Raw genomic sequence first — 14,163 nt, forward strand, 5'->3', positions numbered from 1 at the left:
GCTGCCAACAACTGCAGTCCTGTCCCTTCTTGGAGGCACCCAGATTATAAATGAAATTTGAGTGCCCCGAGTCATAATCTGTGTGGTAACATCTCAATTAATTTTAAAAAACATAAAAATACTTCAGTGTTTGTGCATATGACATCTTAAATAATGTCAATGAGGTATTTCAGTGTCTTATTTTTGTGTTGCTGTGTTATAGAAAAATAAAGGTCAGGTTTCATACCCAAGTCCTGAATCAACAGCAAATCACAGAAAGATAGACATAGAAGTTGATCACAGCAGGTAAGTCTTCGTATTTCTCAAGCAAGGATTCTATGTCATGGTACTTCATGGGGAACAGCTGAGTGGGTATGAGTGAGAACCATCCTTACCCAAGCCCAGTTGGACACATTTATCCCCAAATTTTCTTTCCAGATCATAAACCCTCTTATGCAGTCTCCCCAGCACATATGGGACACAGGAAGCCCCAGAACTGGTCACATCCGTAGCAGATTATGAAGAACCCCAGGGAACATCTGAGCCACCACTTCTTCCGAGAAACTAGAACCAGCCCCGCCCTCATGCCATTGGCCTGCTAACAGGAACCTTACTTTCTTACCTTCTCCCTGGGGAGCCAGCTTGGTGTATAGGATGCAGCTACTGGAAGCAGTCATCTTCATCTCCCTCTGGGCTTGTGAGTTACTCCCACTCATTTTAATATACAAGAGAGACCAAAGAAATTCTTTTTGTTACCGCTTTACATGTCATTTGTTCATGGAAATTTGTTTATTTTTGCTTGCAGTTGGCCTTGGTCAGTCAAAGCTGGAGCAACCTAAGATATCAATTTCCATGGCAAGAGATAAGAGTGCCCTTATACCTTGTAAGGTGTTCTCTAGCACCTTTGGCATAGATTACATACACTGGTACCGGCAGAAACCAGGTCAGAGTATAGAACATTTACTATATGTTGTCTCCACAACTCCTGTTCGTGGGAAGAACAACAAATTTGAGGCAAGTAAGAACCCTCCCACTTCCACTTCCATCTTGAAAATAAATTTCTTAGAGAAAGAAGACGAGGCCGTGTACTTCTGTGCCTGCTGGACTGACATCCACAGCGTTAGAGGTGCCAGGATAACCTGCACAAGAACCATTTTCAGTTCTGTGCCCACCCACATCCTTCTCAATATGGGCAACCACAGAGGCTGCACAACTCGGCACCTAGCCTGAACCTCCCTCCCCACAGAACTTGAGTCGTGTACTTTTTATTTATTTTTGACTACAGAGATTACCCATAATGTAAATGATATGGCTCAGACTCAAAGAGGAAATCACTGAGTGCCAGAAAACATGCTGGTAATGATACCACATCTTAGGTAATCATCACAACACTTTGGCAATGTAATAATCAGTTTTTTCCACTTTACTTTTAATAATTTAATAATTTACTGCTTCAACTCTGCCAGGCCATCCTGAAGATGTCTAGCATTTATTTAGTTTATTTTGTGAATGGATGTGGGTGGAGTACTTACCCTCTCCTCCAGGGAGAAGAGTACTCATTTTACACTGAGGGATTGTGTCACAGCCCGACCAGCACACTTCCTTTTGCACAGGCCTCAGATCCCCCCGGGGCACATTAAATGATCACACAACAAGGTGGATTCTCATCAGGATACTTTTCCCTAGGATTCTGCTGGGATCTTGTGAGGATCATAGCAGACATTCATTCAGAGCTGCTGCTCTTTCTCAGGCACTGTCCAAATTCATCTCATGTTTGTGACAATCTATTGACGTGCTATCATGATTCACTTTTTATAAGTGGGGAAAGAGAGGCACAGAGATGTTATTTACTTTGTCTGTGATCACCAAGTTACCTAGTAGGGCTGGAGGGCTGGGCTTCTCTGGCTTTAGTGACTCTCCTTGCAACCACCATACTACCTTGCCTCTGACACACGGGCAGTAGAAATGGTTTCTAATCTGTAGTTCCTACAGCTAAAGAGAAAACAAACTCTCATTCACAAAATAATTACTGAAACAAATAGATTACTGTTCTAAGCTGAGTTTGAATTTAATGTTGTCTTCCTAAAGTAAGTATAAATACCATGGCTGATTTGACTTTCAAAATATAAAACAATAGCAAAACAAAACAATATGAAACAAAAACAATAACATATTATTTTATTATTTTTTGAAATATTAGAAATAAATGAGGAAAGAAACCCTTTTCTTAAGGCCATTTTCTAATAGAATATCTGTCCTTGACATTCTTGGCACGCAGCCACACCTACTCACATACTGTCTATGACTGCTTTTGAGCGACAGTGGCAGAGGTGAGTAATCATAGCATAGACTTTATGGTTCACAAAGCCAAAAATATTTGTTATCTGACCACCTACAGAAAACATTTGTGAGCTTCTGTTGTGCAACAAGAGCTTCAGGAATGAGTTTGTAACTAAAAATTCATGGTGCAATAAGAGAAAATATTGATAACTTTTACTACAAGAAAATGAAAACAAAGTTTGCATGGTAAAAAGCAACATAAATTAAATCAAAGAACAAACCATAAACTATAGAAAATATTTGCACTCTGTTTAGCAGAGAAAGGCCTACTATGCCTGATATAAAACTACATTTTAAAAATGGAGAAAAAAACATTTAAAATATCCTATAGGAAAATGGCAAAAGACATAAAAAACCAATTCATGAAAAAAGATATAAAAATTGTTCTTAAGTATATAGAAAGATGCTCAACTTTACTTCTAATAAGATAAATGCAAATCAACACTACTTATCAACCATGAGAACTGCAAGAATTTAAAAGTTTGACAATATACTCTGTTGGTTAAGCAATGGAGGAGTATAGGCACTGTACATTGCTGGTAAAAATGAAAAATACAACCTTTCTGTAGAGGAATTTGGAAATATCTAACAAAACTTTGTATGCATTTACTTTTTCACTTAGTGAAAAATATTTAGAAATTTACCCTGAAGACACAATTCTCAACAGTATTAATATACATATGTATAAAGTTAGTCTTTTTGTAACTGCAAAATATTGGAAATTACATAAATATACAAATATAAGAGATTGGTTGAAAAAATGATGGCACATGCATGATGAAGTATACACAGCTATAAAATAGAATGATAGATGCAAATTCGTTATAATTCTACATACAGTTAACCTTGAACAACTTGGGAGTTAGGAGCATTGACCTCCTACACAGTCAAAAATCTGTGAATAACTTTTGACTCCCCATAAACTAAACTACAGTCAGCCCTCAGTATCCATGGGGCATTGGTTTCAGAACCCCCTGCAAATACCAAAATCTGCAGATGCTCAAGTTCCTTATTTGAAATGGCATAGAGCAGTGCACACAGTCAGCCCTCTGCATCTGTGAAATCCCAACCACAGGTTGAAAATGCTTTTTTGATTAGCCATTGGTTGAATCTATAGATGCAAAACTCATAGAGGGCCAACCGTATTTAGTGGGGGGAAAAATCCACATATAAGTGGACCCATGCAGTTCAAATCTATGTTCTTCAAGGGTCAACTGTATTGACAATTAATAACTGGAAATTAAAATGTCAAAAATAGTACTATTTACAAGAGCAACATCAACCTATATAATATTTAGAGATAGATTTAACCAAAAATGTAAAGGATTTATATGCTGAAACCTGCAAAACTTTGATGACAGAAGTTGAAGAACAACTAAATAAATGGAGAGATGGCCCATGCTCATGGCTTGGAAGACTCAATATATTTAAGCTGTCAGACTTCCCCCAATTTGATAAATAGCTTTAATGTAATCCCATTCAAAATCTTAGGAAGACCTTTTGTAGAAATCAAGAAGCTGGTTGTAAAATATATATGGGAAGGCAAAGGACATAGAATAGCCAAAACAGTTTTAAAAAGATAAAATCTCAGTCATACTATTAAGCTACAATGATCAAGACAATGGGGTATGGGTGAAAGGACATACATAGATAAGAGCATCAGAAAAGAGAATCCAGAAATAGGTGTGCACTTAAGTGGCTAACTGGTTTTTAACAAAAGTGCCAGCAAAATACAAAAATGAACAAAGGATAAACTTTTCAACTAATAGTATTGGAACAATTGTTGATCTATGTGGGAAAAAAAAAAACACAAAACCCACAGAAAAAAACCCTCAATCCATACCAAACACCATAAACAAAAATTAACTCAAAATGGATTACAGAACTAAGTGTAAAACCAAAAACAATAAAATTTCTAGATGAAAACACAAGTGAAACTCATTGTGACCTGAGTTAGGCAAAGATTTCTTAGGACAAAAAAAAAAAAACAAGAAACATTTGACAAATTGCACTTTCATCAAAATTAACATTTCTGCTCTTTTTAAGACTGATAAGAAAATGGAAAGAGAAGCCACAGATTAGGAGAAAATATTCTCAAAACATATTTAAAAAATGGTGTCCAAAATATATAAAGAACTTTCAAAAATCAATTAAAAAAACAATGCAATTAAAAAATGGGAAAGAGCATCAGCATGTGCTCAGAGATGTAGAGGGGGGAAATGACATTGCTCCCCTCTTACAACAACATAAAAAAAGGGACATATTGAAAATTAATGACTTTGCTTAAACCTTTGAAGAACTCAGTTGCAGGGCAAGTGACTTACTCAAAATCTGGAGACAGATGGGCACTTGTAGGGAGAAAGAGGAGCTGAGTATTCACTTACCTCAGACAAATGCTGCCAAACACCAATGAAGCTGGTCAGAAGATTAAACAAGAAATTTTAAATAAAATAACAAGAGCTGAGTAAAGACCAGTGGGAGAGAGTGAACACTTGGGAACCACAAATATAGTGTATTCTCCACGATCTTTAAGTTTTTCTCTAGAAAACCCACAAGATTCTTGCAGAGAAGATCAGGTTGGATCTGGAGAAAGCTTCCTCCATGGTGCTGGCTGGAGGAGAGGGACACAGACACTGCTGAAATCCACCCAGACCTAATCCACTCCATCTCTACTGTAGGAAAAAAAAAAAAAAGACTTAATCTGCAGGGAGAGGCACTGGTGGGATCCCATTGCATTTGAGGCAGTACAACCAAAACTTTGCCCAGAACCATCTCCCCTAACTCCAAAAAGTAACAAATTTTCATATGCAGAAAAGTGAGCTTCAAAACCATAGCCAGAAGTGGGTGGAAACCTACTGCAGCTGGGGGAGGGGAACAGCAGTAAAAAATGTTCTGCCTCTGGGAGAGGGGCAGGAACACTTGAGAAGGCCACATTTTCAAGACCCAGTTTAACTGTACCTGCTTACCACTGAGTCAGAGAATGTCCACTTTTCTTACTTCTCACCACATGCTAGAACACCTTGAATAAAAAGAATTGGAATATAACTAAAGGGGGTTCAAGAGACAGACTTTTTATGGGGAGCAAAACAAAGGGAAGACTTAAAGCCAAGTGAGAAGACCAAAACAAAGTATGAGCAGATACATTTTAGATCTCTGAACCCTAAAAACAACAAAATCCAACCCTGATAACCTAACAAACTTCAAACCCGGTATAACACCTGACTAGAACAACACAAATCCCCACACTAAAGGCCTAGCAGAAGGAAAGGTGTGCTCATTTTCAAGCATAAATATATGTATCTATTGTACTATACATGTCCATCTTTCAACCAAAAATTTCAGAGCCATACAAAATGGCAAGAAGAAACATAGTCCAAAGATGCAAAGCAATCATTTGAACCAGGCTGAGACATGATGAAGATGTTGAAACTAACATACAGGGAATTTGAAATAAGTATGATTAATATATTAATGGCTCTAATGGAAAAAGTAAAACAACATGCAGTATCAGATGGGCTATTTCAGCAGAGAGATGAAAATTATAAAAAAACAACAACAAACAATCAAAGGAAATGCAAGAAGTAAAAAACACAGTAACAGAAACGAAGAATGCCTTGGAAGGCCTCAACAGTAGGCTCAGCAGAGACAAGGAAAGAATTTGGTAACACAAGAATAGGCTACTAGAAGTTCCCCGAACTGCAATATAAGGAGATGAGGTAGAGGTAGAGATAGAACGGAAAATCACAAATCATGAAAGTACAGAACTATGGACAATACCCAGTTTTCAAACACATTTGCAATTGGAACACCAGAAGCAGAAGAAAGAGAAAATAGAGAAAAGGAAATATTTGAAGAAAGAATGGCTGAAAGTCTTCCAGAGTTAGTGATAGAGACCAAAGATAAAGACAAAGACGAAGGCAAAGAAAAATCTTGAAGGCAGCCAGAGGAGGAAAAATAACAGCAGATTTCCATCAAAAACAAGCAAGCAAGAAAATATTGGAGTAAAATATCTAAAGTATTAAAAGACAACCCAGCAAAAATATCCTTCTCTCTCCCTCCCATTCTTCCTCCCTCACTCCTGCTCTCTCCCCCTCTCCGTTTTGGATCCATTAAAAACACTTTAGTCCTTTAACAGAAAAATGGCTTCTTTACACTGATATCATCAGATGGTGACAATCACACAGTCACAATGGCAATCTGCTGATAAATTCAGTTAACAGACCTATTTCCACACGATGTTTTGGGAAATACCACAAGTCCCTTTTCCTGCAGTTTATGGGTCTTAGCTGTGTGTTCAGAGCGCGACTTCCTCTTACGAAGCCAGCCCTTGGGTTGGCTCTGTGATAATTCCATTATTGAATCACCTCCGCGGTGGCTGCCGGCAGAATGCTGCTCCTGCCCCAGGTCCTCGTGGTGGCCTGCCTTTGGACTTGTGAGTGACTTTACCCAGTGGATACCTTATTCATTCCAAGGGAGGCAACAGAAAGCCTGGACGGTCTAAGTAGCCCATGCAGGTGGAAGAAAGACACAGCTGTTCAAACTAAGCTGACAGAGTCCACCATACCTTGAATTCCTCAGGAAGAACATGAAAACTGAGGATCCCAAGATTTTCACTACCAGACAACAAGTGTATGCTATTTTAATAAATGCCAAAGTTTCTCTAATTTTTGCTTTTGTTTTTCTTTCAGACACAAGTGGAGACATTCAAATAACACAAGCCCTAACATCCATTACCAAGAAGAAAGGAAGTACAGCGTTTCTGGAATGCCAAATAAGAGACATCTTAAGGACGAATGTACATATACATTGGTACCGACAAAAACAAGGCCAGCCACTCAAACGGATTCTGTACATTTCCTCAAATGACAATGTTATCCATGAACAAGGTGTTAGTGAGGAAAGATATGAAGCAAGAAGACAGGGTCATTTGTTGGTGAGCCTCAGGATACACAGAGTTGAGGAGGCAGATGCTGGACGGTATTACTGTGCCTGCTGGATGGAAGACACTGCAAGGAAACACCCACTGTCACTGAACAAAAACTCTCCCATGCTGTCCCATCTGTACAACCACAAACACCTCCTCCTTTCTACCTCCCAGAGGGATCTGGTTACTGTCTACACAGGACTTTTCTCCTGCACATGTGTCCTGAGCAAGGTCTGAGCTAGAGCCCAAGGACCCACTTTGTGGTGCTTCTTTCAGTAATGTCACTATAATCTATCCTCACCTCTCTGGGCCCTACACTGGCTTTTCTGAGGTGACCTAAATTGCCTCTGCTTTACCATCTATGGAAGCTTCCTGGAAAGGAAGCTGCAGTCCAGTGCTCAACATGGTTTGCTGACAATGAATGAATGGTAAAAGATAAAAAAGGCCTTTTGAGTGACATAGACCTTGGTTTCAAATTTCTGCTCAGGCTCTTACAGACAGCATGATCCAGGAAAGTTACTAAATTAGGTTCATTCTGTTTTCCCAATTTTAGGTAAGCGTAGTGTTAACAGCCTCATCATGTTGCTGAGGACTGAGTGAGTTTTCATATATTAAAGTTTTACACTGTGTTCAACAAATGACAATGTTCTTTCCCATTATCACTAAACCACTTCACTGAGCCATTTCAGGAACTCTTTAGAAATCACATCTTACATTGTCCTCCAAACAACAGTAAAGTGTAGCTTTAATTCTGAAAATCTAAGAATTGTGAATAGGAAAAGAGTGAAAGGAAACAAATGGGATTTTTTCCCCTCTGACATCTTTCTTCACTCATAGCAGAGCATAGTAATATCATATTATCTAAAGAAATATCTACAGCAATTGTTAATATTTTCCAAACTTTGTGAACTTTCTGCAAACTATTAACCTATAAAATGTATACATATTTATTCATAAAGTTGTGGGAATATAATATCATTAGTTATTATAAAGAATGATAGTTTCCTTCCCATTCTCATGTTAGCCACATAGAGTCACCCACACTCTCACAAAATATGGTGAAAAATTTGTAACTGAGCTCAAGAATAGGTGTATTTGAAGCAACATTTAAAGGAAAAATGGGAGGAAATGGCTCTCGAGAGGAAGTCATCATTGAATTAGTATAACACAGGTGTTTTGATGTGGTCTTCTGGGATCTGATAGTTCTTTTATACCAAGAACATGATAAATTTTACTGAAGACTTTCACGGGCTCTATAGGAAACCTTTTTTCTTCCGTGCCTGCCTCTGCAGAACAAGGGTTGTCCCTGCAGCCCCAGTCCTGATTCACACCCCTGGGAGTGTCCATTCTGACTAGTCACTAGCAATGCCACCTTCCTGGATTTTCCTTGTGTCTTTGGCTTGGGTTTGTAGGTTGACTTTCCCCCTTTCTTATCTTTTTATTGTTTTTGTCTTCAGAGTCAACTTTTTCAAGCACTTTGAATTATCTCCCTTGCTTTTCAGATGGAGACACCAAAATGAAAATATCGCAGGATCAACTCTCGTTTACCCAGAGACCAGACAAAACAGTGCACATAAGCTGCAAGCTGTCTGGGATTCCCCTTAAAAATGTTATTGTGCACTGGTATCAACAAAAAGAAGGGGAGCCCCTGAGACGAATCCTTTATGGCTCAACCAAGAATGACAAGGACAACAAGCTCAATCCCCGCTTGGAGACGTATAGGAAAGATGATGGAACTTTTTACCTGATAATCAATAATGTCATCAAGTCCGATGAAGCCACCTACTACTGTGCCTGCTGGGATCTCACAATGTCATAGAGTCACAAGGAACCTGTAAGAAAACCTTCCCTATTACTAACTCTCAACTCCTGTCACACTTGAGCAACCACAACAAACTCTTTAATGCTCTTACTCTTAAGTTCATAAACTGCTGAGACAGGGAGGGCCCTTAGGACATATTCAGCTCAATGCCCACAGTTGAACTGAGAAAGCTGGGGCTGGCTCAGAGAGGGCAAGCAATTTGTCCAAAGCTAGTTAACCACAGACGCTGGGCTCCACTGACATTTCAGATGTTCAGTCCAGGGTCTATCCTGCCTCTCTTATGGTCAGTGTTGAACTTCTTTTAGCAAAATTGTATTTCTTTCAAAAGGAAGCTTTAACAACTATACCATGTCTTCATAAGTGGTGTCCCCAGAATGTGATAAGGTCTGATATGTAGGCAAAGTATGTCACTTCACACTGTTCAGAAGGGATAAATGTCAGCAGGGGATGGACTCCAAGCTCCCTCTATTCCCATGTTTTTTCATGGCTATTTACTCTCCTTTATTTCTGTAATTTCCTATCAATTCTGACACACTCAATAATTAGAAAGTTTCCCTAGCATACACATCAAATATATGGGTATGTGGGAGGTAGAGATTGGTTTTTCATGAATATATTTGTAAATCTTTGCCAGTTTACAGAACAACCTATTGAACCAAGGTTCAGATTCCCTGCTTTACACTCTGATGCCTGACACCTATCCTAAGTGCATGGTCATGCACTTGGTTCCAAATTTGATAGCTCTGACCTGCTTTCTGCATTGTTAAAGTAAGCCGGCACAAGGTCTTAGCAGCCACACCTTGAAAATAACAAGAACAGCAGTAGTAGAAACAATCTATACCATTACATTATAGCTGAAAACCTCTCCCCTTGGATGTCTAATAAGTACCCAGAACAAAATTATTGATTCCAATTTCACTACTTCACCCCAACCGCCACAATTTGTGTTATTTTTCTCCCCAAACTTTCCTGCCTCAGTAAAAGACAAAGGTGTATTGTGTCATTGAGCACAATGGCAAGGTTATGGTGTCAAGCAGCTGGTGTTTTCTTGATTTTTCCACATATTTTCCTTCCTCTGGTAATAAGAGAAAAATAAATGAGGAAACCTGAGTATTTTTTAGGTGTTTCCCATGATATGAGATCTAAAAAAAGAGACAGGAGACCTTGGGAACTGTGGTTTCATTGGCCAGAAAGTAAATCACAAACCCAGCCAACTCCATGGAGCACTACCTGAGACTAGAATTGGCTTTCCAGGGCCCCAGACCAAAACTCTTAGATCCAATGCAGAGAACTTCCATTCCTCTTTCTCCAACTTAACGTAGATTTAGAAACTCCTTTTTTTTCCTCTATCTTACATGTGCAGGGTAATCAGCAAGCTCATGCCAGAAATAACGACTTAATCCAAATAATATGCATAATTTGAACTGTATGGCCTAAATGTTCTCACTGACACTTTTATCTCCTAGTGTAACTCAAGAATAAAAGAAAAGAAGATAAATTGTAGAATTTAATTGTATATTCCAATTAAACTAGACCCAAACCTCACAGATTCTTTTACTAGGTGCTGCCACTGACTGTTCATTCCTTTTTAGGATATGCAAACCAACCATTTCACATACATTTTACTTAGGATGATACTTCCAATAATCTCAGAAAGCAACACCCAAAATCTTATATTTGACCATTTGAGGTACAGATCTTCTAAATTATGTAAACTTGGAATAGATCTGAAAACTGTCCCTGCCACACACATATTTCAAACTCTACCCAAGAAGTATGAAGTAATTGAAAGGACAGGGTTTGGGATTTTGTGAACTTGAAATCAAGTCCTTGCTCAGTTTAAAATCCCTAGTTTTCGGTTCCTTCTCTGCCTTTCAATAGTAATAACTATTGTAGAGGTAAAGCTGAATAACGGTACATGTATGGATAGTGCCTAATGCATAGCAGACCCCACACTTATGAATTTCCTTTCCTTTACCTACTAGAGATCACAAAGCTAGAACCTATGATCTTAGAGCAAAGAGAAAGAAGAGGAAAGGAGATTTGGAGCTAAGATACAGTGTTTCTTCCCCAAGAGAGATTTTTTATCCAAAGGCAAGTGCCTTTCGTGTGTGTGTTCAGAACAGACAAACATTGTTTGTTTGCCAAAAAAGAAACACGTGCTTCATCAAACATTTTCCAGTGGGTGCTGTATAAATTAAGAAATATCTGATTTGCACATAGTGGCATATGAAGTACCCAAAGTGCAAAGAAGCCAAACACTGCCCTGAGTTTTTATAAATAAGTAAACTCAAACTCTCCAATGATCGAATGTACTACATTGGAACATATCAGATATCATCTAAGTGATGGGTGAAATCAACAAGATGTCAGACTGTGAAAGATAGTGGCTTACAGATAGTATGTGATTTTATCTCTTGTACATGTCAGATAATATGTTGATTTTGCTTTAAGACAGTCTTCTGGCCATCTTTCTTACAGAAGTTTCTGTAACTTATTTGTTTCAATATGGCAACCACATCCTTAAATGTAACATGAGATGTTTCTTCATAGCTTTTGAGAGTCTACCAAATGTGGTTGAAGTGCTCAACTATGAAATTATGATCAAACCTGGAAAAGAGATGCAATTCAGTTGAACCTTGTGGTTTACTTCACTTGACTTGTTTATTATTTATATATTTATTCATCCTCCACAGTTTTTGAAGTAGAATTTTAGTTACCTCAGCAATTCACCTCAGAATATGGCAAGCCAGCTGTGTGTGCCTGTGTGTGTGTTACATAAAACAGAGTTAGAAAAAAAATTATTGATTTTTGTACACAAGACATTTCCATTCTTTTTTAGAAAGTGAATTCCCTGTGGTTAAACTTTTGTATTACCTGTTTTAAACACATTATACAAAAGTTTTGAGAAATAGATATTATCATCTCCATTTTAAAAATGAGGACATTGAGGCTCTAAGAAGGGCCTAAGGACACGTCACAAAGAGTGGAAGAACTGGAATTTGAACCTAATCTTTCTTATTTTGTTATTTTTTATTTTTTAAATTTATCTTTATTGTTGAAAGTATTACAGATGTCCCCTTTTATATTCTTCCTATTGATCCCCTCCACCCCACATCTGCCCTGCCCCAGGCCTTCTCCATACTATTGTCTGTGTCCCTGGGTTATGTATTTATGCATATAAATTCTTTGATTAATCTCTCCCCAGCTACTCCCTCACCCCCACCTTTGCTCTGAGATTCATCAGTCTATTCCATGTTTCTATGTCTCTGGATCTACTTTGTTCATCAGTTTATTTTGTTCATTAGATTCCACATAAGAGCAAGATCATGTGATACTTGTCTTCCTCTGACTGGCTTATTTCACTTATCATAATACTCTCCAGGTCCAAACATGCTGTCCCAAAGGGTAAGAGATGTTTCCTTTTTTACAGCTGCATAGTATTCCACTGTGTAATGTGTAAATGTACCTCAGCTTTTTTTATCCATTCATGTAGTGATGGGCACTTGGGCTGTTTACAGATCTCAGCTATTGTGAATTGTGCTGCTATGAACATCAGGGTGCATAACTTCTTTCTGATTGGTGTTTTGGGTTTCTTAGGATATATTCCTAGAAGTGGGATCACTGGGTCAAATGGTAGTTCCATATTTAGTTTTTTGAGGAAACTCCATGCTGTTTTCTATAGTAGCTGCACGAGTCTGCATTCCCACCAACAGTGTACTAGGGTTCCTGTTTCTCCACATCCTCGCTAGCACTTGTCCTTTGTTGATTTGTTGATAGTAGCCATTCTGACAGGTGTGAGATGATACCTCATTGTTGCTTTAATTTGCATCTCTCTGGTGATTAATTACTTTGAGCATTTTTTCATATGTCTCTTGTCCATCTGTATGTCCTCTTTGGAGAAGTATCGATTTAGGTCCTTTGCCCATTTGTCAATTAGATTGTTTGTCTTCCTTTTGTTAAGTTATACAAGTTCCTTATATATTTTGGATATTAACCCTTTATCAGATGTATCATTGGCAAATATATTCTCCCATACAGTGGGCTTCCTTTTCTTATTTTAAAACACATTTTTTCTTCACTTTCAACATCCTTAATGGTAATTTGATATATCTCATGTGACTCCTTTTACAACTCTAATAAACTTATTAATATTCATTACATCAGCTCTTCTGTCCATCCCCACTGTTATTAAATAACATGGGTCTTTGGATTCCTCTTAGTGACTTATGGTCATCATCTTTGAAGCATCCTTTGACCAACCTACCTTCTTGCTCATACATTTATCTTCTTAAAGCGCAGATCTGATATGTCACTTTCCTTAACTCTTCATCATTTATTACTTAAAAAATGTTTATTTGAAAATATTATAGAGTAAAAATTCTCCAAGTTCCTTTTTCTTAAACATTAATTATTAAGTAAAACTGTTTTCTACCCTCTTTCCATTCCAAGATCCTCTAGCAATGGGCACAATAAGTCTCCTACTTGATCTTCCTAACTTACATTTTTAATGGTTTCTTGGATAAATTAAATTGATATTCACAGAATATTTCATTCCAAAGCAGCAGAATATACATTCTTCTCACCTACACATGGAACATTTTAAAAGATAGACCACGTGTTAGGATACAAAATGAGTCTTAATAAATTCAAGAAAATTGAAATCATATTGAGCATCTTCTCATATCACAATGGCAGGAAACTAGAAATCAACTATAATTTAAAAAAACCTCAAATACATTCAAACCCATGGAGGTCAAATAGCATGTTATTAAACAATGAATGGATAAACAATGAGCTCAAGGAAGAAATTAAAAAATTACCTGAAAACAAATGAAAATGAACATACAACATAGAATTACTGGGACACAGTGAAAGCAGTCCTAAGAGGAAAGTTCATAGCATTACAGGCCTGCCTTAGGAAGCAAGAAAAATCACACAAAAAAACCAATCTAACCATTTACCTAAAATAACTAAAAAATGAACAACAGCCCGGCCAGGCGTGGCTCAGCAGTTGAGTGTCGACCTGGGATCCTGGCGATTGGGGTTCGATTCCCAGTCAGGGCACATGCCTGGGTTGCGGGCTCGATCAATGACT

The 14,163-nt window shown here is 37.9% G+C and overlaps 1 protein-coding gene across 4 annotated transcripts in view; it reads left to right on the top strand.

The window, feature by feature from the left end:
- The first annotated feature begins 563 nt into the window (after window positions 1-563).
- Window positions 564-14,163, top strand: part of TARP (TCR gamma alternate reading frame protein) — a 35,966-nt gene continuing 22,366 nt past the window's right edge. The window contains exons 1-2 of one of the 4 annotated variants that reach the window (XM_081147122.1): window positions 564-676; window positions 785-1,105. Coding sequence is in view for 1 of the 4 variants with exons in the window: in XM_081147121.1 (XP_081003247.1) it covers window positions 9,001-9,039 (39 nt within the window). In the remaining 3 variants the exon portion in view is untranslated. Of the gene's footprint in view, window positions 677-784; window positions 1,106-8,745; window positions 9,040-14,163 lie in introns of those variants that run through there. The other 3 variants (XR_013999548.1, XM_081147124.1, XM_081147121.1) reach the window with 3 other exon arrangements.

The sequence above is a fragment of the Miniopterus schreibersii genome (genome assembly GCF_964146895.1).
Source record: "Miniopterus schreibersii genome assembly, chromosome: 9".
NCBI lineage: Eukaryota > Metazoa > Chordata > Mammalia > Chiroptera > Miniopteridae > Miniopterus > Miniopterus schreibersii.